This window comes from Chiloscyllium punctatum, chromosome 33 (genome assembly GCF_047496795.1).
Source record: "Chiloscyllium punctatum isolate Juve2018m chromosome 33, sChiPun1.3, whole genome shotgun sequence".
In the NCBI taxonomy this organism is placed as follows: domain Eukaryota; kingdom Metazoa; phylum Chordata; class Chondrichthyes; order Orectolobiformes; family Hemiscylliidae; genus Chiloscyllium; species Chiloscyllium punctatum.
Window position 1 is genome coordinate 25,763,931 of NC_092771.1, and position 25,384 is coordinate 25,789,314.

Genomic DNA, 25,384 nt, shown 5'->3' on the forward strand with positions numbered 1-25,384 from the left:
AACCAGCATGGGATGATAAATGCAGGTCTCATCAGTGATGCCCACATCCACAGAGAAAGTTATTTACAATTTCAGAAGACTGAAGTAGTAGGCGATGAGCAACTATTACAGCCAGGTTATCAGTCGGCAATCAATCTTTATCAATCTCTGATGGAGGTTATGCCTAGGCATTGGGCAAGGACAGGATCAAGCTCATCCAGGGATTCATCTCAGTTGACAATTCCGTCACACTCAGGCAAGGTTCCGATACTGACAAAGGCAACACAAATGGATTGAATAGCACAATGTACTGTGTGTGTCAATTCAACAGTCTAGACATGCTGCTTTTCAGTCAGGCCTGGGTCAGCACTAACAGCATCCACACACAAAAGGAGGAGATGCACAGGAGCAGCTAGCTATGCTTGAAAAATTAAGTCCCCAGAGCCAGACCAGATTTATCCTCGGCTAATCCAGGAAGCGAGAAAGGAGGTTGCTAAGCCGCTGGCAAAGATCTTTGCCTCCTCACTCCCCACGGGAGTCGTACCAGAGGATTGGAAGGAGGCGAATGTTGTTCCTCTTTTCAAGAAGGGTAATAGGGAAATCCCTGCAATTACAGACCAGTCAGTCTTACGTCGGCGGTCAGCAAGGTTTTGAAAAGAACTCTGGAGGGGTCGGATTTATGACGATTTAGAAAACCATAGCGTGATTAAAGGCAGTCAGCATTGGCTTTGCGAGGGGCAGGTCATGCCTCACAAATCTTATTGAGTTCTCTGAGAAGGTGACAAGACAGGTCGACAAAGGTCAAGCAGTGGATGTGGTACATATGGACATCAGCAAGGCATTTGTTAAGGTTCCCCTGGTAGGCTCATTCATAAAGTCAGGAATTATGAGATATTTGGCTATCTGGATTCAAAATTGGTTGGCTGACAGAAGGCAGACTGGTTGTAGATGGAAAGCATTCTGCCTGGAGGTCAGTGTTGAGTGGGGTCCCACAGGGCTCTGTTCTTGGGCCTCTGCTCTTTGTAGTTTTTATAAATGACCTGGACGAGGAGGTTGAGGGGTGGGCTTGTAAATTTGCAGATGACACAAAGGTCTGAGGTGCCGTTGATAGCATTGAGGGCTATTGCAGGCTGCAGCGTGACATAGGCAGGATGCAGAGCTGGGCTGAGAAATGGCAAATGGAGTTCAACCTGGATAAATGCGAAGTGATGCATTTTGGAAGGTGGAACTCGAATGCTGAATATATGATTAAAGGCAGAATTCTTGGCAGTGTGGAGGAACAGAGGGATCTTGGTGTTCAAGTACATAGATCCCCCAAAGTTGCCACCCAAGTGGATAGGGTTGTTAAGAAAGCATATGATGTTTAGGCTTTCATTAACAGGGGGATTGAGTTTAAGAGCCACGAGGTTTTGCTGCAGCTCTACAAGTCCCTGGTGAGGCCACACTTAGAATACTGTGTTCAGTTCTGGTCACCCTACTATAGGAAAGATACAGAGGCTTTGAAGAGGGTGCAAAGAAGGTTTACCAGGATGCTGCCTGGAATGGAGGGCTTGTCTTATGCAGAGAGGTTGACTAAACTCGGACTTTTCTCTCTAGAGAGGAGGAGGAAGACAGGAGACCTGATCGAGGTATACAAGGTAATGACAGGAATGAATAGAGTCAATAGCCAGAGACTTTTCCCCAGGGCAGGACTGACTGGCACGAGGGGTCATAGTTTTACTATATATTAGGAAGAAGGTATAGAGGGGACGTCAGAGGAAGGTTCTATATGCAGAGAGTTGTGAAAGCATTCCCAGCTGTGGTGGTGGAAGCAGAGTCATTAGGGACGTTTAAGCAACTGCTGGACATGCACATGGATAGCAGTGAGTTGAGGGGTGCGTAGGTTAAGTAATTTTATTTTACATTAGGATTAATACTCGGCACAACATCGTGGAGCAAAGGGCCTGTTCTGTGCTTTACTTTTCTATGTTCTATCTCATCCTGGCAGCCTGAGGAGAAAATAGCTCCTCATCAAAAGCTGTGTACTGCTATAAAGTGAGCAGAAACATAGGTGTAAACCAAACAGGGATTGAAAAAAACAGGGATTAATAAAGGTGCAAGCTGTAGTTACTATACAATGAGTTAAGAACGCAGATGAAGTTATTTACGATCCATCACGTTTGCTCACAATGGCCTCAACAAGATGGCAGAGATAACTGGTTATCCTACTTCCTCCAGGTCATGAATTTGGATATACAGACACGATGTTCAAACTCCAGTCATTTGACCACATAAATGAGCTCATTGTAGAACCGAAGAGTGCCAACCTTAAATGACTGGCACTGGGGCATCTCCCATATTGTCCCAAGTGATTCAATTAAGTTCTGACTGTTAGACAATTCGTCACTAGGAGCACAGAATCTGAACCCTGCCAAAAAGAAACATTTCACAGCAATCCACTTGCCAATCATCTTACTCTTCTCATACAGTTTATCCCTTTTACACTGATATTCTTGCAAATTGTCCTGATGAGTGCAAAATGAAAAGCTTCAACAAAAATGTGTTTTTTCCATCAATATTCAGGTAAGTGTTGCATCAACAAGAGGGTTGCCTTATTTACGAGAAGCTAAGCGGGGCTTGAGGAATGGCTGGGAATTGAGGGGATATCAGAGCAGAATCTCACAGCACTCCCCCCTCACATTTTGGAAACACTTTCAACAGTCTGTAGCTAATCAGCAGCTATGAATAATTGTACTCGCAGGTTAAGGCATACTCTTCCACAGACATATTGCCATTGAGTTCCAGTGATCATCATCTACTCATTCTTAGATTGGTATGAATGGAAGACTATACAAACACTCGTCCTTAGTTAATTCTGAGATTGTGATCATGAATGTTAGTACAGTAACATGATAATCAGATAGCCCTGAGTCTATTTCTCCATTGCTTATACACAATTCAGAGATAATAATTACTTTATCTTTGCTTATCAAGTAATTTGATCTTTGAAGGGAGTTTTCAGCCAGTTAAATGTGAAGGTTCTGATGAAACCCCTGGACTCCTGAAATATAGTGTTTTCCATACCAAGTTGACCTATGTATATGATATATAAGTCTGCCCTTCTGTGTTTGTTGCAGTGATCTATTCATTATCGACTAATCCTTCCCATAATTTCTTCTACAGTCAAACATTTCAGACCAGTTGCTATTTTTGCTTTAGTCATAACATTGTAACACCCAAGGTACATTCTGTCTTACGCCCAATCTACCCCACACAAAGAAATTTCACCTCTGAGGCAAACTGAACGCAGCACAATGCAATTCCTCAGAGGTACTGAAATTAAACAAAGTGGTCCTCATATAACTAAGTATTCCTGAATACAATTCAGACTCCCGATGAATGCTTAGGATTGTGCCAAAATGTGATGGCTATTGTACATAAATTACAAATTCACGCTGCAAAACATTTAATAAATTTCTCTGACCTGTTACGATCCAGCTTCCAGCACCTAATTTCCTGCAGTTGCTGCTGGTCCTCAATCCTGTGAAGTTACTTTCTATCAGTGCATAGTAGCCATAAGACAGTCCATTTCTTCCAGTGCTTCACATTAAGGACACTCTGCTGGGTTATCCTAACAAAATCCTTATTTACATCACGCTGCCTCACACCTCCCTATCATGAGAGCCATTATGTTTTAGTCTCAATCTCACATTCAATTACTTTTAGATTACATTACAGTGTGGAAACAGGCCCTTCGGCCCAACAAGTCCACACCGACCCGCCGAAGCGCAACCCACCAATACCCCTACATTTACCCCTTACCTAACACTACGGGCAATTTAGCATGGCCAATTCACCTGACCTGCACGTCTTTGGAGTGTGGGAGGAAACCGGAGCACCCGGAGGAAACCCACGCAGACACGGGGAGAACGTGCAAACTCCACACAGTCAGTCGCCTGAGGCGGGAATTGAACCCGGGTCTCTGGCGCTGTGAGGCAGCAGTGCTAACCACTGTGCCACCGTACTTTTCACAACCTCAGCTGTATGTGATGTGGAGATACTGGTGTTGGACTGGGATGGACAAGATTAGAAGTCAGACAACGCCAAGTTATAGTCCAACTGGTTTTACTTGAAATCACAAGCTTTCAGAGTGTTACTTCTTCATCGGGTGAAGAGAAGAAAAGCACACAGATACAGAATTTATAGGCAGAGATATCAAAGTATTGTACAAATGGTGTAAGTGGAGTGTCGCAAGGCTGAATAACAGGTCTCTGAAGGGTCAGAATAACGAGTAAAAGGATGACCTATGGTCCAGTTAATTGAGGCAGAGAGATAATTACAAAAAAATTTAAAATAAGGTGGTGCTGGAAATAAATCAAATGGGTAGAAATAGGTATGAGTCACATGGCGACAGTCTAACCAATGTAACAAGTAATCCAAAATGCACAAACGAATTAAGGGAGGGAGATCATAAATTATCGAGGTGATGGTGTCAAAACAGGACAGATACTCATGTGACTTGGCCAACCTTGTCAATCTTATATCCTGTAGGCAAGAACGCCCTAAGGCATGGCATATTGGCGAGACCATGCAGAAGCTATGACAAGGGCTTTTGCCCGAAACGTCGATTTCGAAGCTCCTTGGATGCTGCCTGAACTGCTGTGCTCTTCCAGCACCACTAATCCAGAATGAATGAATGGACCAGATCGGCATGTTCCCTCCCAGCCAGGGAATGTCTCAGTGGGCAAGTACACTCAGCCTCCGGTGGTGGGTGGTATTCCCATATGTGGTGGTAGTGTCCATGTTGTTGAGCTAGCATCTCTTCTGGTCACTGTTGCCCTGAAAGCTGGGTGGTTTGCTGCTAACAATGATCTGTTGAAGGTTTGGCAGTAGTTTGAAAGTGAGAAGTGGAGGGGTGGGGGATGACCTTGTCGGAATCTTCGTCATTATCCATGGTACGAAGGCTGTGAAGAACATGACATAGTTTTTCTGCTCCGGGAAGTACTGGATCACGAAGGATACTCTATTGGTCGTGTCTTGTGCCCGTCTTCTAAGGAGGATGTAGCAGTTTTTCACTGTGTCACACCAGAACTGGCGATAGATGAGTTTAGCATCATATCCCATTCAAATGGGGGCATCCTTCAGCATCTTTAAGTGTCCATAGCATTCCTTCTTGTCTGAGCAGATCCTGTGTATGCACAGGGCTTGGGCACAGGGGATGGCTTCATTAATATGGTTAGGGTGGAAGCTAAGGAAGTGCAGCATTGTGAGGTTATCCATGGGTTTGTGTAAGAGTGAAGTACTGAGGTGTCAGTCCTTGGTGGAGATGCATGTGTCCAAGAATGAAACTGATTCTGAGTGTAGTCTGATGGTGGGATGAAACTTGTTGATATCTCTGTTTAGTAGTTTCAGTGATTTCTCACCATGAATCCAAAGGAAGAAAATAACATTGATGTATCTGGTGTATAGCAGTGGTTGCAACAAAGTAGTCTTACTCGAACTTGTGCATGAAAATGTTGGCATATTGGGATGCCGATCTGGTCCCCATGGCTGTTCCATCTGTCTGGATGAAGAACTGGTTGTCAAAGGTGAAGATGTTGTGGTCGAGAATGAAATGGATGAGTTGTTGGATGGTGTCCGGAGATTGGCAGTTGTTGGTATTGAGTACCGAGTGTGTTACAGCGATGCCGTCATTGTGGGGAATGCTGGTGAATGCTGAAACGTCCATCATAATGAGGAATGTTCCAGGCTTGAGTAGTCTGTGGGTGCTGAGTTTTTGTAAGAAATCTGTAGTGTTGCAACAGAAGCTGGGGGTCCCCTGTACAAGATGCCCTCAACAGAGATTCTCACACAGGGTCCCATTGCCTGATACGATAGGGTGTCCAGGTGTGTTGGCTTTGTGTATCTTCGGAAGGCAGTAAAGTCCCCTACGCGAGAAGTATGTGGGATGAGAGTGCGTAGGGAAGTCTGAAGGACTTGATCAGTCTGGCAGGTAATTGTCTGTAGTGTTCCTGGTTCTTCAGTTATCAGTATGCTTCTTTGCAGTAGTCCGTTCTATTCTGTATGATGACAGCGCCTACTTTGCTGGTTTGATGACCATGTTGCATTTGGTCTTAAGAGCATGGATGGCATTGTATTGTGCTTGGGTGACATTCTGTACTTTCTTGGGAGCACGGCTGATGAATCTGGTGTTAATGCATCTCCTGTTGACTTGAATATTCACTTCGAGCCTTGGGTAGAGGTCTTCTGGTTGCACTAAATGTAACCCTACCACACTTCTGTATTTGTAAAATCTTCCTTACTGTCCTGTCTTGACACCATCACTTTGATAACTTGTTATGATCTCTCTTCCTTAATTAGTTTGTACAGTTTTGGATGACTTGTTATTTTGGTTTGACCCTCGCCATGCGACTCTCCTATCATGTTATTCTAGCCATTTAGTTTTCTCCAGCACTACTTTATTTTAAATTTTTTTGTAATTATCCGTTCTCAATTAATCAGATCATAGGTCATCCCTTCGCTTATTATTCAGCTGTTGACACTTTACTCACACTGTCTGACACTCTTGATCATCTGCAGAGACTTGTTATTCAGCCTCTCAGCACTCCACTCACACCATCTGTATAATATTTTGATCTCTCTGCCTAAACATTCTGCGTCTGTGTGCTTCTCTTCACTTAATCTGATGAAGGAGTAGCACTCCGATCTGTGATGTCAAACAAACCTGTTGGACTATAACCTGGTGTCATGTGACTTCTAACCTCAGCTATTCAGATAGTGAGTTCTTATTACTCTTTTGTCTCAATCGTCATTGTTTATTCTTTAAAGCAATTTGCACACAGCTTCAGTGATAAACGTTTTTCTCCTAACTACTTTGTTCCAATTATTTAAATGCTAATGAAGTGTTAACATCTGAGGCTCATTTATTTGTTTGTTCTCTTAGAAACATTTCGCTAGCATTTTCCAATGTCGCTTCTTGTGTTGGGAAAGTTCAGAGAAGGTTCACTAGGCTGATTTTTGGGGTCAAGTATTTGTCTTATGAGAAGACTAGGCCTATATCCACTGGAGTTCAGAACAATGTGATCTTATTGAAAGGTAGAAGACTCAAGGCATCTTGACAGGGTAGTTGCTGAAAGGATATATCCTCAATTCTTTCCTCATTAATTTCTGACAGTCTCTTCACCAGAGAGCATTCAAGAACCTTTCAGGAAAATGGAGTTAAGGCCACAATCAGGTAAGGCAAGATTTTACCGAACCAGTAGCATAGCTAGAGTGAATAGCCTACATTTGTCCCTAAGGTTATAACTAACATGCTGAATATAGTCTACCTTTGAGAGACTACTTGTAGAAAGTAAACTAATATAAAAATCCAGTTTGCACTTGTTGCAGTGATATCATTTTATTCCATACACAATCACTGTTAGTGTATAGGAGATGTAGTGCGTGTCCACAGTGCTGTTTCAACCACTCTGTTACCTGCAAAATTATTAACACCTAGATAGAAGCTGACTATTCATTCTTGGATCCAATCAGTTACATGGAAACAGGCGAACTAACAGGGAAATCCAGTGTTCTATGTGGGAGGACTACAGAAGTCAGTATTTCCCTGACCTGCAACTGGTGATGTGATCCTTTCACAAATACTAAAGCTCTGAAGTTGCAGAGCATGTTAGATGATATGACCTATCTCCCAAGTGGGATGGTGAAGCATCTGGAAAGTATCTCATTACCAGTGGAGTAGGTTTTACTAAGTGCATGCAACCTTTAGGGAATCTCCACCTTCTTACTTTCCCTGGGTTCTGTGCATCAGGCCAGCATTCTGCGTCCATTCACAATTAGATGGCTGGTTTCACTTTACATTTGAGAAATGTGCTAATCAGCAGTTCACTAAAAGAAACGGCTCAAACCAAATCTCAGTATGTGACTGATATACAGGGAGAGCCACCAACAAAGTCATGAGGCGTCAGAATGGAGACAAATGGCATCAGAGTAGTAACAGGCTTTTCCTCGCTATTTAATATTGCCTCTCTGCTTCGGGAAGTAAAATCTGCACGGGCTTGTCATCAGTAATGACAAGATCAAAATAAGTAATCTTGGTATTAGTTTACATCAGTGATGATATAAGCAACAAGTGAAGCATACTAATAATAACATTGTTAGTTTCAAATGTTCTATATATAAACAAAATATAGATTTTGGCAGGTTTGTTTTTATAAACCCACTAGGGTGAAATCCCATTTTTGAGACTGCATTTACTGCTGTTTAAAATTAGCTTCCATATTGTTACAAATCTTTAACTAAATTGGGAGGAGAGTGTAATTCAATTAATATAATTTGGTTAAATGCTAAGAAGCATTTAACAGGATTCTATCGGAGGCCTTTATAAGGATGAATGAAAACTGTGGGAGCATGGTAGTAGGCCATTCGCCCATTGAGCTTGCCCCATTCAATACAATCATGGCTGATTGCCCACTTTAAACTCTTTTTGTTCCTGTACACTTATCCTACATCCCTTTACATTGTTGACATTTAGAAATCTGTCAATTACTGAATGAGCGCCTCCATAGCCCTCTGAGGTATAGGATCCCAAATCTTCACCACCATTAGAGCCAGAAAATTCTGCTCTTCCTCCCCTTGTTAAGTATTTTCCCTTTATTTTGAAATTGTGGTCACCAGTTCCAGACTCTCTAATCAGGAAAAAGATCTGACCTGCATCTCTTTTGTCTATCCCTTCAAGGATCTTGCAGGTGTTAACGGGACACATCTCATTCTTCAAAACTCTAAAGATTACAGTTGTCCCAATTTCTCTGCGTAGGATAGCCCTACCAACTTAGAAACAAGCCTGATGAACCTTTGTTGCTCTCAGTCAATGGTAATCTTTCTGAAGGTAAGGGACTATAATTGTACACAATATTCTAGATGCAGCCTAACCAAACTCCTAAATATTTGAAGCAAGACTTCACTACTTCTGGACTCCAATCTTCTTATGATGAAAAACAGCCTTCCATCAGCCTTCCTAATACCTCGCCACACCAGCGTGTTTGTATTCAGTGGCTTATTGAGGACGACATCCAGGTCCTTCTGAGCATCAAATTTTCTAATCTCTTACCATTCCAAAAAATAGCATATCTGCTCCACCTACTAAAATGGATAACCTCAAATTTTTCCACATTATATTCCATTTCCCAAGTTCTTGCCTACTGACCAAGTCTGTCCAAATCCTCTTGATTTGTATCTGGCACCTCTGCAGCACACATTGCCACCTAGATCTCTAAGTTTGGAAATATTAACATTCGGTCCACATATCCAAATTATTGGTGCAAACTGTGAACAGCTAATGCCCCAGGTACAAATCCTGCAGCACCCCATCGGTCACAGACTGCCAAGGTGAAAATGAGCCATTTATTTGTCAGACAATTTCATATTCACAAATTCATGCTGACTATGTCCAATCAGATTCAAAAAATGCGGTGCTGGAAAAGCACAGCCGGTCAGGCAGCATCCGAGGAGCAGGAGAATCGATGTATTGTGTATAAGCGCTTCATCAGGAATGTGATGATGAAGGGCTTATGCTCGAAACATCAACTCTCCTACAGTCCTCTCTTTCTCCCTTTATGTCCAATCAGATCAACATTATCTTTGCATCATTTATCTCTTCTTTTAGAATAATTGGGGAAATGCCAGATACTATCGACGTAAGGCTAACACGTCCATGGTTCTCAATTTTTTCCTCTTCCTTCCCATGTAGTGGAGTAATATTTTGTGACCTTCTAATCTGCAAGAAACGTAACAGAACCTATAGAATTTTAGAAAATGCAATGCATTTACCATTTCCATATTTGCCTGTTTCAATACTCTGGAATGTAGAATATGAAGTCCTGGGGACTTGTCAAAAAAAAAACACTGCCATTAATTTCTCCAATACAACCTTTTACCACTAATTTTCTTTAATTACTCATTCTCTCTAGTCCCTTGGATCTTTAATTCTAGAAGACAGTTACAAAGTAAGCTTTTAGCTCCTGGTCATAAGTGTTATGACAGAACTTAAGAATGACTAAAAGAAAGACATTTTGTGAAGCTTCATTGTCTAGCATTCACCAGGACATTTCACGAGAATACCAATTCAAGGAGAAACCACCACTTATACTGCATGAGAAGAAACCATTGAGTGGTTGAGAATTAAACCATGGGGAATTTTAATCTCCATGCTGATTGGTTGAACCAGCTTGGTCAGGGTAGCCTTCAGGAGGAGTTTGCTGAGCGTTTTCATGATAGTTTTCCGGAACAGTATGCAATGGCATCAACAAGAGAACAAGCTATCCTAGATCTGGTCCTGTGCAAAGACACAGGAATAATTAATGATCTCATGGTTAGGAATCCTTTTGAAAGGAGTGATCACAGTTTGGTTGAATTTAGAATACAGGTGGAGAGGGTCCTGTGTTTAAACAAGGGAGACTACAATAGTATGAGGGAGGACTTAGCTAAAGTAGATTGGAAACAAAGATTTTATGTTGGGACAGTTGACGAGCAGTGGAGGACTTTCAAAGTAATTTTTCAAGTTGCTCAGCAAAAGTATATTCCAGAGAAAAGGAAGGATTGTAAGAAAAGGGGTAATCTGCCATGGGTGTCTAAGGAAATAAGGAAGCCTATCAAATTGAAAGAGAAGGCATACAAAGTTGCCCAAAACCGCATGAAACTAGAAGATTGGGAAAACTTTAAAGGTCAACTGAAAGCCTCAAAAAGAGCTAAAAAGAAAGATGGAACATGAGAAAAAAATCAGCACAGAATATAAAGCCAGATAGCAAAAGTTTCTATAAATGTAGAAAACAAACAAGTGGCTAAACGTTGGTCCTTTAGAGGATGAGAAGGGGCACTTAGTTATGGGATATGATGAAATGGCCGAGGCATTGAACAGGTATTTTGTATCGGTCTTCACAGTGGAGGACACTAATAACATGTCAGTGATTGACAAAGAGGTAAAGGTAGGTGAGGACCTGGAAACAATCATCATCATGGAAGAGGTAGTGTTGGGCAAACTAATGGATCTAAGGATAGACAAGTCTCCTGGCTCTGATGGAATGCATCCCATAGTATTAAAAGAGATGATGGGAGAAATAGCAGGTGCACCGACAGTAATTTCCCAAAATTCACCGAATTCTGAGGCAGTCCTAGCAGAATGGGAAACAGTACTGTTTAAAAAGAGTAGTAGACAAAAGATGGGGAATTACAGACCAGTTAGCTAAACCTCTGTAGTGGGGAAGATGCTATTTCTTCCTTGATAATAGACTCAAGCAAGGCATCTCGAGAGAAATTGAGCATAGGTTCATGAAGGGCAGGTCATACTTAGCAAATCTTTTGGAATTCTATGAAGACATTATGACCAAGGTGGACAATGGGGACCCAGTGGATGTGGTGTACCACAATTTCCAAAAGGCCTTTGACACCGTGTCACACAAGAGGCTTCTGCATAAGGATGCATGGCATTATGGGTAAAGAGCATGGATAGAGGTTGACTAACAGGAAGCAAAGAGTGGGGTTAAATGAGTGCTATTCTGGCTGGCAATCAGTGACTAGTGGTGTCTCTCAGGGATCAGTGTTGGGACCACAATTATTCACAATTTATATAGATGATTTGGAGTTGGGTACATGTGTAGTGTGTCAAAGTTTGCAGATGACACTAAGATGAGAGGCACTGCAAAGCTTGCAGAGGAACATAGATACTTTGAGTGAGTGGGCAAAAATCTGGCAGATGGAATACAATGTTAATAAATGTGAGGTCATCCATTTTGGTAGGAGTAACAGTAAAAAGGATTATTACTTGAATAGTAAAAAGTTGCAGCATGCTGCTATGCAGAAACACCTGGGTGACCTTGTGCATGAATCACAGAAAGTTGGTCTTCAAGTACAAGTAGTTAGGAAGGCAAATGGAATTTTGTCCTTCATTGCTAAAGGGATTGAGTTTAAAAGCTGCAGGGAGGTTATGTTGCAGCTGTACAGACTGTTGGTGAGGCCACACCTGGAGTATTGTGTGCAGTTTTGGTTGCCTTTCTTGAGAAAGGATGTACTGTCACTGGAGGGGGTGCAGAGGAGGTTCACTGGGTTGATTTCGGAGTTGAGGGAGTTGGCTTATGAGGAGAGACAGAGTAGACTGGGATTATACTCATTGGAATTCAGAAGATTGAGGGGGGATCATATAGAAACATATAAAATTATGAAGGGAATTAATAAGATAGACATAGAGAGGATGCTTCCACTGGCAAGTGAAACTAGGACAAGAGGATATAGCCTCAAGATTAGAGGGAGCAGATTCAGGACGGAACCCACAGGGTTGTTAATCTATGGAATCCCTTGCCCAGTGAAGTAGTTGATGCTACTTCAGTAAATGTTTTTAAAGTTAAGCTGGATCTTATTTTGAACAATGCAGGAATTAAGGGATATGGTGAGAGCATGGGATCTGAGTCGACGAAAAGATCAGCCATGACCTTATTGAGTGGCGGAGCAGGCTCAAAGGGCCAGACGGCCTACTCCTGCTCCTAAATCCTTAAGTTCATAAGTAAATCTGATTATTAGACTTTGTTTATCTTTAAACCAGGCAGGTTGACATTGATTGGGTCATGGCATTGCCATGAGATATGAAATCTCTGTCACGTATTTTGTTGAATTATAACAGACACAGTGTATTTAGCTTCTCTGCTATTTCCCCATTCCCAAATATAAATTCTCCCAGCTCTACTTGTATTTAACTCACATTTGGCCAACATTTCCTTTTTAATACCCACAGAACTTTTACAACCCATTTTTATGTTTTTTGCTAGTTTGCATTCATATTCTATTCTCAGTATAGCATATATGTAGGAAGAAAATATTTGTTCCAAGCCACACTGGATCATATTTTATACATAATAAGTATTAATGATAACTCGCATTTATATCGCACCTTTAACACAGCAAAATGCCCCAGGATCCTTAAGAGCATAATACAACAATTTGACAGTAAGTCACACAAACAGGGCATCAAGGCAAAAGACCTAAAACCTGGTTAGACAAAGGTAAATGGGTAGAGAGGTTTAGATAGAGAATTTTAGAGTTTATGACTCAAGCCTCACCCACCATTTGCCATTAAAACCAAGTATTTGCAAAAGGTCAGTATTCAAAGCGTAGAGACATTTGAGAGTTGTACAGCTGGAGGAGGTTACAGAAATGGCAAGGGCTAAGACAACAGAGGATCTGAAAACAAAGGTGAGAATTTTAAAATCAAGGTACTGTTCCAAAGGGAGCTGGCACAGGTTAGTGAGCACTGGGTGGTGCAAATTAGGATAAATGCAAAGTTTAGGACAAGGAAGTGCACAGAGAGTTGAAGGTGAAAGCCCAGCCAGGACTAACTTGAAATATCAAATTGAGAATGAAAGGTCAGTATCATCCTACTGAACGACAGAGCTGATTTCTCATTACAGAGACACAACCAATGGTGGCTTATCCTGAGGATCACTAATCCTTAGGCAAGGGGAGAGGTGAAGAAGGACAGTCCTTTGTGGTAATCTCAGCCAGTGTGAAAACTGATATCCATACTGTTGGAATCACTCTGCATCGCAAATGAGCCATCCATAAAACTGAGTGAACCAACAGTCAAATTGAGAAATAGAAAAGGTTTGGATGAGTGCTTCAGTAGATGAGCTGAGGCAGACTTACAGTCCCTCTGTTAGGGTGCTTGAGCTGAGGAAATACCCAGTTAGATACATAAACAATACACAAAACATTTGGTCAGTTTTAATCAATTTAATTTTAAGCAATGTTGGTAAGCAGCACAGGGTATGTGTTAACTAAGACTATCTCACAGTTGATTAAGATTGAGGCCTGCAAGAATCAGAAAGATAAGCACAGCATAAAGCATTTAATTTCAACCTGAAAGACATTTTCACAGGAGTAGCTGTGTGGGCAAATTTCACACACAAAAGAAATCAATCAGCTGGCTTACTGGATTGAAAAGCAGCAAAATGTTAGAATGACAGGCAGGAGGGTATCATTTCGTAAAACTCCAAAGGAGATTAGAAAAAAAAATGTGCCTCAGAAACACCGCAGGGTCTGGCAGCATATAGATATAAAAGAGTTAATATTTCAAGTCAGAACTGAAGAAGGGTCACTGGTTTTGAAACATTAACTGCTTTCACTCTCTAGATGCTGCCAGACCTGTCTACTCCAACGCACATTGTTTTAGTTTCAGATTTCCAGCACCCATAGCTCTTTGCGTTTATCCACAGGAGATTAGGCTGGTTTTAACTCTTTATGCACAATATGGAGATGGAAGCTTCAATGAAATCTGCTGACAAGTGATATGGGTCTGTTGCAAGTGAGAGGGGTCAGGGAGGGAATGGAAAATCTATGCATCTGGACAACAGAACTGCGCAGGTTAGCACACAGACGGATTTTAAGCTAGATAAATGCAACAATCTGAATGTCAGAAAACACATGAAAAATATGGGAATGTGTCAAGAGTGGATATCCTTCAGCAAAGATAATGTGATGGAAGCTATTTTTGAGAGTCAAAACAACACAGTAGGCCATTCAGCCCACTCAGTCCATGCTAGCACTTTGCAGAAGCAATCTCATTCCCCTGTTCTATCCTTATAGCCTCACAAATTATTTCACTCAAGTGTCATCCCATTTCCTTCTGAAGGATCTTCCTCCAGAAATCCACGATTCTACAGTGACTAAGAAAAAGCATTTCTACATTTGTTTGAATAACCCAACAGAAAGTAACTATGTGAAGCCACCAAAGTCATTTCATAATTAGAACTGCCTATTTGTACTTCTAAAGTAAGTGCGAGTAACTGAGTGAAAAAAAAATCATACTGTGGAGGATATAAAACCAAATCTAATTTGTTAAGTGTGAGCTACAAGAAGGTAGATATAAAAGGCATTGCCATAAAATCTAGCCTGTTCTTTAATGTCCTTCCAGGAAGGAAATCTTTCACCTTTACCTAGTCTGGCCTTTGTGCGACTCCAGTCCCACACTGTATGATTGATACTTCAAAGATCTCTCAGGTAGCCTGGCAAGTCAATTAATTATAAAAACAAGCACTAGATGGCTCATTATCAACTTCTTCAGGAAGTTAGGGATGGGTAATAAATGCAGCTTTGCCAGTCATGCAAATTCCAAGAACAAATAACAGTCAGAAGTCATGTCCAGAAAATTGTGGATCAAAGATATGGGGCATATTTTTTGTTATGTCGCCATAGTCTTACCAGACCATAGGGTTGCTCTCTCATTAGAGAGAGAAGCAACTGGTGCTGGTTTAACCTGAGGGCCATCAGACCTCAGGCGAGGAAGAGGTTGAGAAAGAGAGCCCTTCACGGTAACCTCAAGCCAGTGATGGGAATTGATCCCATGCTGTTGGCATCACACTGCTCTGTAAACCAGCAATCCAGCCAGCTGAGCTACACCAATTCCCTGCATATTTTTAAGGTGAAGGGGGAAAGATTTAAAAAGGACCTGAGGGGCAACATTTTCATAGAGGATGGTTCATGTGTGGAATGGACTGCCAGAGGAAGTGAGAGTTGCAGGTACAGTTACCACATTTAAAAGACACTTGGATAGGTGCATGAAAAGGAAAGATTTAGAGGGATATTGGCCAAGCGCAGGGACTAATTTAGCTTGGGAAACTTGGTCAACGTGGATGAGGTGGACCAAAGAGTTTGTTTCTGAGCTGTAAGTGATATATTGGAGGGAGCTCAGGGAGCAATGTGAATAATTCTGCATTCAAATTAAAATTCTCAGGCCTGTTTGCTTCATCTATGGCACAGTTAAAGAGAGAAACGTTTCGTTTGTTTTTAAATGGCAAGATGAATGGAGAATGCAGAATTTTTTGGGTGGAAGAATAAGAGCACGTCAATAACGACAGGCATTATAGGGAAGCAGAAGTTACTTACTTTTGCTCCTCAATACATACGTGAAAGTTGACATCATATCTATTAATATAGATACTTAAAAGTACATGTTGTGGGGAGGGAGAAAGGCTTTGTTGCAAAGGTGCTTGTTACTGTTGTGTTTGTAAGAGCAGAATTATTGAGTTACCCCCTTCGAAATGATACAGCACTAAAGGACCAGATGCTCAATGGTTCTTGAGCTGAGAAGCCATGGAGGTGTTACACTAAGGAAAGTAACCAGAGAAGTAAATTTGGGGAGATATTCAAGCATTTAATGCAATTCACATTTTGGGTGCCATGCAGGGAGAAACTTTGCAAAGTATTTCCCAGGAGACTAATTACAGGAGCAGATAACCCAAAAAGTACATGAACTTTGAAGGGAAGTAAATACTGGTTCATAGTTAATAATTTATTTTTCATAATCAAATCACGGTTGATTTAAAATTTCATCTCTACATGAGAATATTCTTTTCAAATGATATCGCATCTTAAACTTGCAGCCTGCTGGTGAATGGATAGATGGCTTGTTCCCAGATCATTGTTAATAATCTCTCTGGCTGACTTCCAGGGAGCACTATCATTTATTCAAAATATACTTTATTCTTCTCCTATTTCCTTCTATCCAGCAAATATCATCCTGGCATGATGTCGGGAGTCAGGAACTCAGGAAAACAGATTGAATTTATGGCCGTTCCCTGTCCTACAACACTGAGCACAGCAGTACTCTCAACATTTAGTGCCATCTGGTTTTAAGGGAACAATTGCCTTTTAAAAAAAAGAACACTTTTGTTGTTCCACGTGGTACTCTTCCCCTTCCTAGAGTACCATTGCTCTTACTCACATTACACAAGTCTGGAAATGGATCAAAAAGCCTGCAAATTCAATTATACTACTTTGCACGCTCATAAAGCAGATCTACACACACAATCCCGGTAGATTGAAGTGAGTGAAGTATCAGCTTCTGACAGTTGCTTCACAAATTCTGGTCATTAACTCAGCTCATGATTGTCAGATGAGGGATCTAAAAATTGCAACAGAATTAAGCAACAAAGCACGAAACCTTTGCATGGCAGCAGTCGAATATAACGATTTTTTAAAAAAATGATATTTAATCAAACTGATATATTCCAAAGTCAAGCCCAATTTTATTGCAAAATAATGGTCATAGTTTAATAGCTTCTCTGCTTAGGGTTTTGAAACTTTATTCCCAATTATTTGTCGGAGCATTTGGAAAGAGAATTGCAGTCGCCCACTGTAATAAAATAGGCAAAAGTGAGGACTGCAGATGCCAGAAATCAGAGTCCATCTTAGAGTGGTGCTGGAAAAGCACAGGTCAGGCAGCATCCGAGGAGCAGGAAAATCAACATTTCGGGCAAAAGCCCTGCATCAGGAAGGGTTTTTGCCCGAAACGTCGATTTTCCTGCACCTCGGATGCTGCCTGACCTGCTGCGCTTTTCCAACACCACTCTAATCTAGACACTGTAATAAAATGTTGACGTTACAAACACACGTGGAGCCAAATTGCAATACACTTACATCGCTATTCAGTAAATCTAAACTAACCGAAGCATGTAGACCATTGCTACAGTTTTGACTTATATTTGCAGTCAAGTGATAACTAAAGGCTTTTTTAACTAAAAGCACAACTTTGTAGACCTGGAATTCAACAGCATAATTTTAAGTTTCTTCTGCAGGAGAATAGGCTGTCAGGACTGCGTCATAGAATCATACAGCACAGAAACAGACCCTTCTACCCAACTCATCCACACGAACCAGATTTCCTAAACCAAACTCATCTCATTTGCCTGCATTTGTCTCATATCCCTCTAAACCTTTCCTATTCAGGTACCTGCCCAAATATCTTCTAAATGTTGCAACTGCACCCACCTCTACCACTTGCCCTGGCCGTTCATTCCATACATGCACCACTCTGTGTGGAAAAGTTGCCCCTCAGGTCCTTTTTTTAAATATTTCCCCTCTCAGCTTAAACCTATGCCCTCTAGTTTTAGACTCCCTATCCTGGGGAAAAGACCTTGGCTATGCCTCTTTATAAGGTCACGCCTCCTACACTCCAGGGGAACAATGTCCCAGGCTATCCAGCCTCTCTTTATAACTCAAAACTCTGTCCTTATTTAAAACATGCAATTTAGAACTAAGCAGATGGGAAGGAAGTAAAATCTCTACTTAATTATCTTGTGGTTTGTTAACTTAATTTATGTTAAATATCACAAGAATCTGGTACTCAAAGACAGGTGTTTTCACATTTCTTGGAAAATATTTAACTTTTTTTTTCAAATTGACCCAAACATTGAGATTGCTGGAGGCAACTGTCAAGAACCTGATTCAAGGAGTCTCTGCAGCTGATCGAGAGCTGTGTCTGAGGTAGTATTTTTCATAGGAACATCAATGGTACCAGACACAGATGGAATAACTGTTATCAGCTTGTACAGAATCAGCACAGTCTCTGTGACATTTGATTGCTACGCCATCGAAAAGCACAAAAAGACATCTTTGTGGCTACAAGAATCAACTAAACATGCTTCATACAAACATCTGTCCTAGAAGTCAAACACAGTTGCATAATTGCTCAAATGATCAACTGAACGATCAAAAACTGAACTGGGAATCTGCAAGGCTGTTTGCAGACGAATATTTGACTCTAAGCAAACTGATTGTGACAAAAGCCATGACTCTGAACTACCTAAGTTTTCAGTATTTTCTTCAAGTCCAAAGCACAGACTTGGCTTCTGTTGCTAATACCACTTGCACTGCAAATTTTCATTCAAGTTTTCTACTTGATTTGCGTGGTGGTCAAACCTAGAGGTCAATCATGAGTTCATGTAACAGCCATCCAAGAGGATAGATTGTCACTTTGTGTTTGTGTCATTCTAGCCTGGTCCACTCCCTCTTTCCCTGATCAAAGAGAGGGACTCACCACATGTTGAGCACTTTGATGCAGCTACAAAGAGTTTAGAGAGAAAAGACAACAGATTAATCAAAGGAGAAAGCGCCGCCGTTAAGCTTATCATGCACATGGCTCACAAAGGTGGGGTGAGGGAGGGAGGACGTAACCACACAACAAGAGGGCTTCAGAAAACAGCAAGGGTGAAGTTGCTGGGATGGAATGAGGGAAGCAAAAGAGCGAGACAAGGAAAGGGAGCACAGGAAAAGCAAAAAAGATTTAACTGAATAGAATTCCTGGACACAAAAACCATCCAATTAGAATGCAGAAGCTAGTCAAGTGACAAGTTGTTTGTCAACTAGAAGTGAAAGAAAAGTCACATCAATATTCAAGGCAGACGCCATTTTGAGTAGACAGCTGAACTGTAACCTCTCACCTTCCAGATGTTTGGCTTTAATGCTTTACATTCTCACTCTAGCTGCAGTGGTTAAAGTTAAATCAGGCTTTGATTTTCCAACATCTTCATTATACACAGTATTTACTCTCTATTGAATGATAAATGAAATGTTCCTTATTAACTGGTAATTACATTTTTTCATGGAATAATAGAAAAAAATCAAAAATTCAAAAAAAGGCTTTTAAGTAGCAAACTTTACACAGTCTTCAAAGGATCTTTATTCCATCAAATGATTTGATGTTCAAAGGCCCTGTTATCTGTATTGACCTCAATTTCCTCTTCCCTCAGTATTGCCGAGGCTGCAAATTATGAATAAGAAAGGCAAGCAACTTGAGCATTTCAGCCGTGCATTTGATCTAACCTGCAGACAGCCATACCAAACAAAGTGGATCTTCCTTCCGGACATTGCAAAAGGACCAGCAATTCAATTATGCAGACATGTTTTGAAGAGTTATAATTTCTGTTCAACAGAATTCTAAGTCTTGATCATAAACCCTTTTTACTGCCACAGAACACATCTTTCTACTTGGCGTCTCAGAACTGTAACCAAAGTATAAAACTGTATCGCCATGGTAACCCCATGTATTTTGCTACAATCTTTCTCCCTTTTTTGTAGCTTGCTACTTTTCAGTGCTGCACTGTCCTAGTTCGACGCGATGATCATTGGTTAAACTCTTAATGCATTCTGACAGCAAGGTACAGGTGAGGTGGGATTGGGGGTGGTGGTGTTGGTAGGAAAGGAGGATTTAGGGAGGCCTGTAACAATCCAGCTTAAAATGAAGATAGTAAAGGGAAAACATGATTTGACAGGGTTAGCAGTTAATGGTCAACTGCATTAGAACGGTCAACTACAGTTTAGCCAATACAATCTTCTTCAAGGAAGAGTTTGTTGAGATTGTTCTAATTATGCTGGCATGAAAAGCATATCAGGAGAAAATGATGGAAATGCAGGAATTATTAACCCTTTCACTGGCACACACCAATATTTACATATCAACAACTTTATCTCTTCTGTGCCTATACACAATGATAGGCATTAAAAGGAATAACACCTTAAAGATATATTTTTTCACAGCATGTATGGGACACCAACAAATCTTTCCTAGTAGATTATTAAACTTGTAAAACATAGGTCCCAATCAACAATGTGATATTTTATCAAAAAGACACGCACTTTGTTAAAGAGATGATCTAAAGTGTTAATCCCTCAGCTACTTGAAATATCCCAAACTAACACTGATGTTTACAAGTCAGGAATTCTCAGTGAAAGTGAGACTTAGAACCAAAAGCCTGAGATGAAAGACATTCTTCTCTGTAATCATGAAAAATACTGCAGGTTCAAGAGTTGAGGCAGTAGAACTTTGAGTCATCAGAAATCCTGCCCATTCTGCTATTGGGTTATCCAGATCTTTTTCCATCAAGCCTGTTCTAACCAGAACAAGCACCTAACACTATTCAAGAAAAAAAAACTCAATAAGGAAAGGCATTAATATTAACCAAAATGAGACAGTGAAAGGGTTAAAAGGATTATGGAAAACCGCTGCTCCATCCGCGTGGGTCACAGTCTGCCTTGCATGCACTCACCAGCCAGATACATTTCAATGAAGGTCAATGCTCCACATTTTAAGAATCCATCACAAAAGATGCCATTGCCTATGAATGCCCATGGATGCCAGCTTTTAGAACTTACCAGCTTTTAGTTTTGGATTATATTATAAATTTGGGAGCTATATGGAAAAGAATCCTGTCAGTTCAGTTAAATATTTAGATGTTAGGTGGAAATGAAGGCCACAAATGCAGAGTAATGCAGAGATTTGGGGTGTTTTCCCATTGTTTGCTAAACTGTCAAGTTCACTGCATTTTGTTGTTGACTAAGAAGTCATATTAAGGCACATCTATCAGGCATCAAGCAAAAAAGATGCCAGTTTAGTCAAATGAGGTACTATTTTATCGATTTCTTTATAAGAGTAGGGGTGCCAAGGAGCAGAGGTTTGGACCTCTCTCTCATTTACAGCAGTTATAATAATAAGTCCATTGACAGTTTTAAATTCAAGATTATTACATTTTTATTAAGCAAAGATATTAAGGGATATGGGCCAAAGACAGGTATATGGAGTTAGGGCACAGATCAGCCATTCTCTTATTAAATGGCAGCACACTCAAAAGACTAAATGGCCTACTCTTGTTCCTATGTTCCTAGCCAAGTGTTGCTGCAAGGGTTGGAATCAGGAAGTAGATGCAAAGTTAAATTGGAAACTTTAACTTTAGAAAAATGACCAATTAAAATTTCCTTCCCCATCTTTCAAGTTTCATAAGTCGATCTGAACAGTAAATATACACCTGCTTTAAAAAAGGTCCACTCAATGCTGAGTGTCTGAACTCCACTGGAGCCTTGAGTAGAATATTCTAAGTTGAACATGTCTCCATTGAGCTTGCAAAAGCCAACACAACAGCTGAAATTAATAGAGTAAGGTGGAGCATTCACCAAGCATAACAGGGCGTAATGTATCATAGGGCACATACTTAGTATCTTCTGAAAGTTCCACCTCTGGTTGGGCTGCGATTGGTGCACTGGAGTGTGCTGCTGTTGGGTCATCGACGTTGAGCTCGCCGTTAGTTGAGCTGACCACCTTAAGATAAACAAGGATAATAATTTTACACAGATACAGATCACGTCATTTAATCTGAGTGTGCTAACACTTGTGATTTACTTGATGCAAACTTATGTCACCTTTCTTCTTTATCTTCCCTTGACAATACACATAATTATAGTAACGGAATTATAATAGGAGTCCCCTTCACAGCAGTTTTATTAATTAGGAGCATCAGAAATCATTTTCTTGAAGGCAACAGGTCTAAATTGAGTAGATGGTTAACAAGACTCCAGATACAATACAAAGCTGCTTCTGGGTGTGTATATTGGCTTCTTGGGTATGTATCTATCGCCATTGGAAGGGAGAAATCTTGGGCACTGTCAACCTGTATAGTTCAAGCTCTTTCACCTCCTTCTGTTAAGTGATAGAAAACTGAGGCAGTAGTTTTTTTTTAAAATGTCCGATAGTTTTAAAGAAATCTACATATGTGTCAGCCATCATGCACACAGTAATTCAAAAACGACCAGATTAAGATCCTAATGGGAGTGATGCTGCCATTGTGTATTCCAAAACTTGCTTCAGTTCCTCCATAGGCACAAGTCACAGGGCTTGAGGTAGTTTTTAGTTTTGGCTGTCACGCAGTCGACTTTCGTTACTACAATCTAATGTGGACAGAAACACAATGCCAAACTTGGTTGTGCTGCTAATTTTTGGGAAGCTGCTACCTGCTTTGCTTAGTGTCAAATATGAAGCTAATTCACTGATGTGGTGCGTGATTACCATAATTTGCTCTCTATGTGCAGGACAATCTTGGCTGCACCAACAGCTAGCATCATATCTTAATATATGCACCCTTTAGGTTCAGCAGCGGCTCAGTGATCAAGATCTGATCAGAGATTGAAGCACATTGTACACTGTAATGTTAGCATGTCTCATCAGCAGAATTACAACCTACCTTTTTAGGTGGTCATTAAAAAACTTATAGAATCTGTTCTCCATGCTTAAGTTGAATGCTCGTTAGAAAGATGTTTACAGATACATTTAAAGAGGCCAGAACTGTGGTTTTGTGCAAAGAGGATTTGCACCATGTGGAAATGTAAAGAATTATTATTGTTTACACATTACCAAAATATATTGAAAGGAATGCTCCAGGATAATCTTACATTTAAGCAGTAACATAGAATGCTTCCCTGTACTACTCGCTTTCTTTTCTCGCAGCATGTAAGCATGTGCTACCAGGTCCTGATTGTCTCCCTGCCTTGCTTTTTACCTATCGCTTGACCACCTTTGCACATATGAAAGGGTGTCTGCCAGTCATACTGTTTAGCTATCACCTCAGAGTTCGACGGACACGAATTGAAGTGCCATTTCAGAGAACTGAGTACAAGATCTGATGACACTCCAGTGCGGTACCTGGGGTGTGCACCTCTGTTGGGAGGTGCTGCAGTTTGAATGAACACTAAGTAAAGGCTAATCCACCAATTCAGACAGATACAAAGGCTCCAAATGTGCTTTCTCAAAGAAGAGTAGGAGATTCTTTGCTGGTATCCTAACTAATAAACTGCTGTTTGGAGGAACTTGCTATGCACAAAATGAACGCTGCACTTACTTTAATAGAACACTTGAAAAATACTTCACTGGTCAATGAGCAACACTGGATGCCCTGATGCAGTCAAAGGGACTATAGGAAAGGTATAGATTTTACTTTTCTTTGCTCATTTGGTATTCTTGAAATGAACAGGATACAGCCTGGCACATACGAGAATCAAATCAGCGTACTAGAACTATAGATATTATTTATTGGAAGATCTATCCTCACTCCCATCACTTCACCTTCTTTAGGTCTGAAGCAAATCTGGTTCTCAAAGCAGAAGTCTGGGACAACTCTGCTCTAGGGAGGTACAGAGCATCATGATTTGGCTTTCATCCTGCACAATTAAATCTCCATCTGGTAATGAATCACACAAGAAGATGTTATACCTGGACTGAGCCCCCGTGTCTGTCTGACGCCAGCTGGGAAGTCAGGTATGAAGGATTTTGTTGCCGATTAGGCTGAATTTCCCATGCTCCTCTGCGGTCAGCTCCTCCTGTCTATTCAATGATTACAAGAGGGGAGGGATACAATTTTGGGATCCATGCAGTACAACAGGCCCAAGCAAAGCAGTAAAACAAAAAGTTAGTCATTAGGGATTAGTAAACTGGTTAGCAAAGCACAAGTGGTGCAGTTCTTAGGTATGTCACAAGACACAGATTTCTCACTGCATGCTTTGAAGAAATTCAAATGGAATCTGCTCCAAAGTGAAATTCTTTTGGAAAGTAAATGTTTGTCATGGATACCAGAACATAAGAGAATTTCCTGAACCTAGTGAAGAATTTCATTAGGCTTGGTTGAAGTTAAACCAGGGATGGAGGTGGTACAGGCCAAATGGAATTCACCCCATTTCCCCAAAACTTCTCACAATTCAGGGCAAACAGTATGTCAAAAGTCATGTCTCTCATCAGCAGGTGTACAAGTTGATTGTAAGATCATAAGACATTGGAGGAGGTGGTCAATCTGCTCCTCAAGCCAGTTCTGCTTTCAATAAGATCAAGGTTCATCTGATTTTGGCCTTTACTCCACTATTTCACCTGTTCCCCATTCTCTAACTCCCCTGCCAATCAAAATTTCTCTAATTCAGCTCTCAAATATATTCGATGATTCAGTCTCCACTGCTCATTGTGAAAGAGAATTGCAACGGCAAATGGTCCTCAGAGAAAAAGTTATTTCTCATTTTAGTTCAAAAGGGAAATCCCTTATTTGAAATTTTGCCCTCGCTCTAAATTCGTGCCCAAGAGGAGCCATCTTGTAAGGCCCACCAGAAACTCATGTTTCAGAGGGGTCACCTCTCAACATGAGAATCCCAGCTATCACCCCAATGAAGTTTTTTGTGAACTTGCTCCAAAATAAGTAAACTCCTCCATAAGTAAGGTGGCCCAAATTGTACATGGCACTATGGCAATGGTTTGGCCCTGTAAATTGTAGTAAGACTTCACTTTTTTTGTTATTCCATTCTTCGTACAAATAAGATCAACATCACAGCTGCCTTCCTCATCACTTGTGCTACCTGTATATTAACGATTTATGTACAAAAGCACTCAGATCTCCAGGTAAGAAATCATGGACAAATGATATTCATATTCATTAGTCAAATCAAATTGATAAGAATAATGCAGAGGATGACTTCAAGCGTAATCAGGATAGTTTCTTAGAATGATAGATTCAGGAACCATCCAAGATGCAACCTATTTAGACCAATTATGGAGGACCTGCTGGGCAGGAATGATCATGACAGCATTTCACTTTCAGGTTGAGTGTGAGAAATTTAAATCTAAAACTCCTTGCAGATTCTCACAAGCCCAAGTATTTTTTTGGTTTGTACTCTTGCCCTATAGTGTAACTACTTAATGGGTGGGGGGGCATCTATATTCCATTGTCAGCATAGACTTACTTCCTTTGCTAGTTCTTATCTCCACCTTGACTTACTCCACATTTTGATCTTCTGAGCGAAG

At 40.8% G+C, this 25,384-nt stretch overlaps 1 protein-coding gene across 8 annotated transcripts in view; it reads right to left on the bottom strand.

The window, feature by feature from the left end:
- Nucleotides 1-25,384, bottom strand: part of LOC140458498 (casein kinase I-like) — a 222,879-nt gene that overhangs the window by 11,744 nt on the left and 185,751 nt on the right. For 5 of the 8 annotated variants that reach the window (XM_072553178.1, XM_072553182.1, XM_072553181.1 and 2 more), the window contains 3 exons: nt 23,816-23,926; nt 21,765-21,871; nt 18,818-18,841 (listed from right to left, as the gene is read on the bottom strand). In XM_072553178.1, coding sequence (XP_072409279.1) covers nt 18,818-18,841; nt 21,765-21,871; nt 23,816-23,926 — 242 coding nt within the window. The remainder of the gene's footprint in view (nt 1-18,817; nt 18,842-21,764; nt 21,872-23,815; nt 23,927-25,384) is intronic. The other 3 variants (XM_072553185.1, XM_072553184.1, XM_072553186.1) reach the window with 3 other exon arrangements.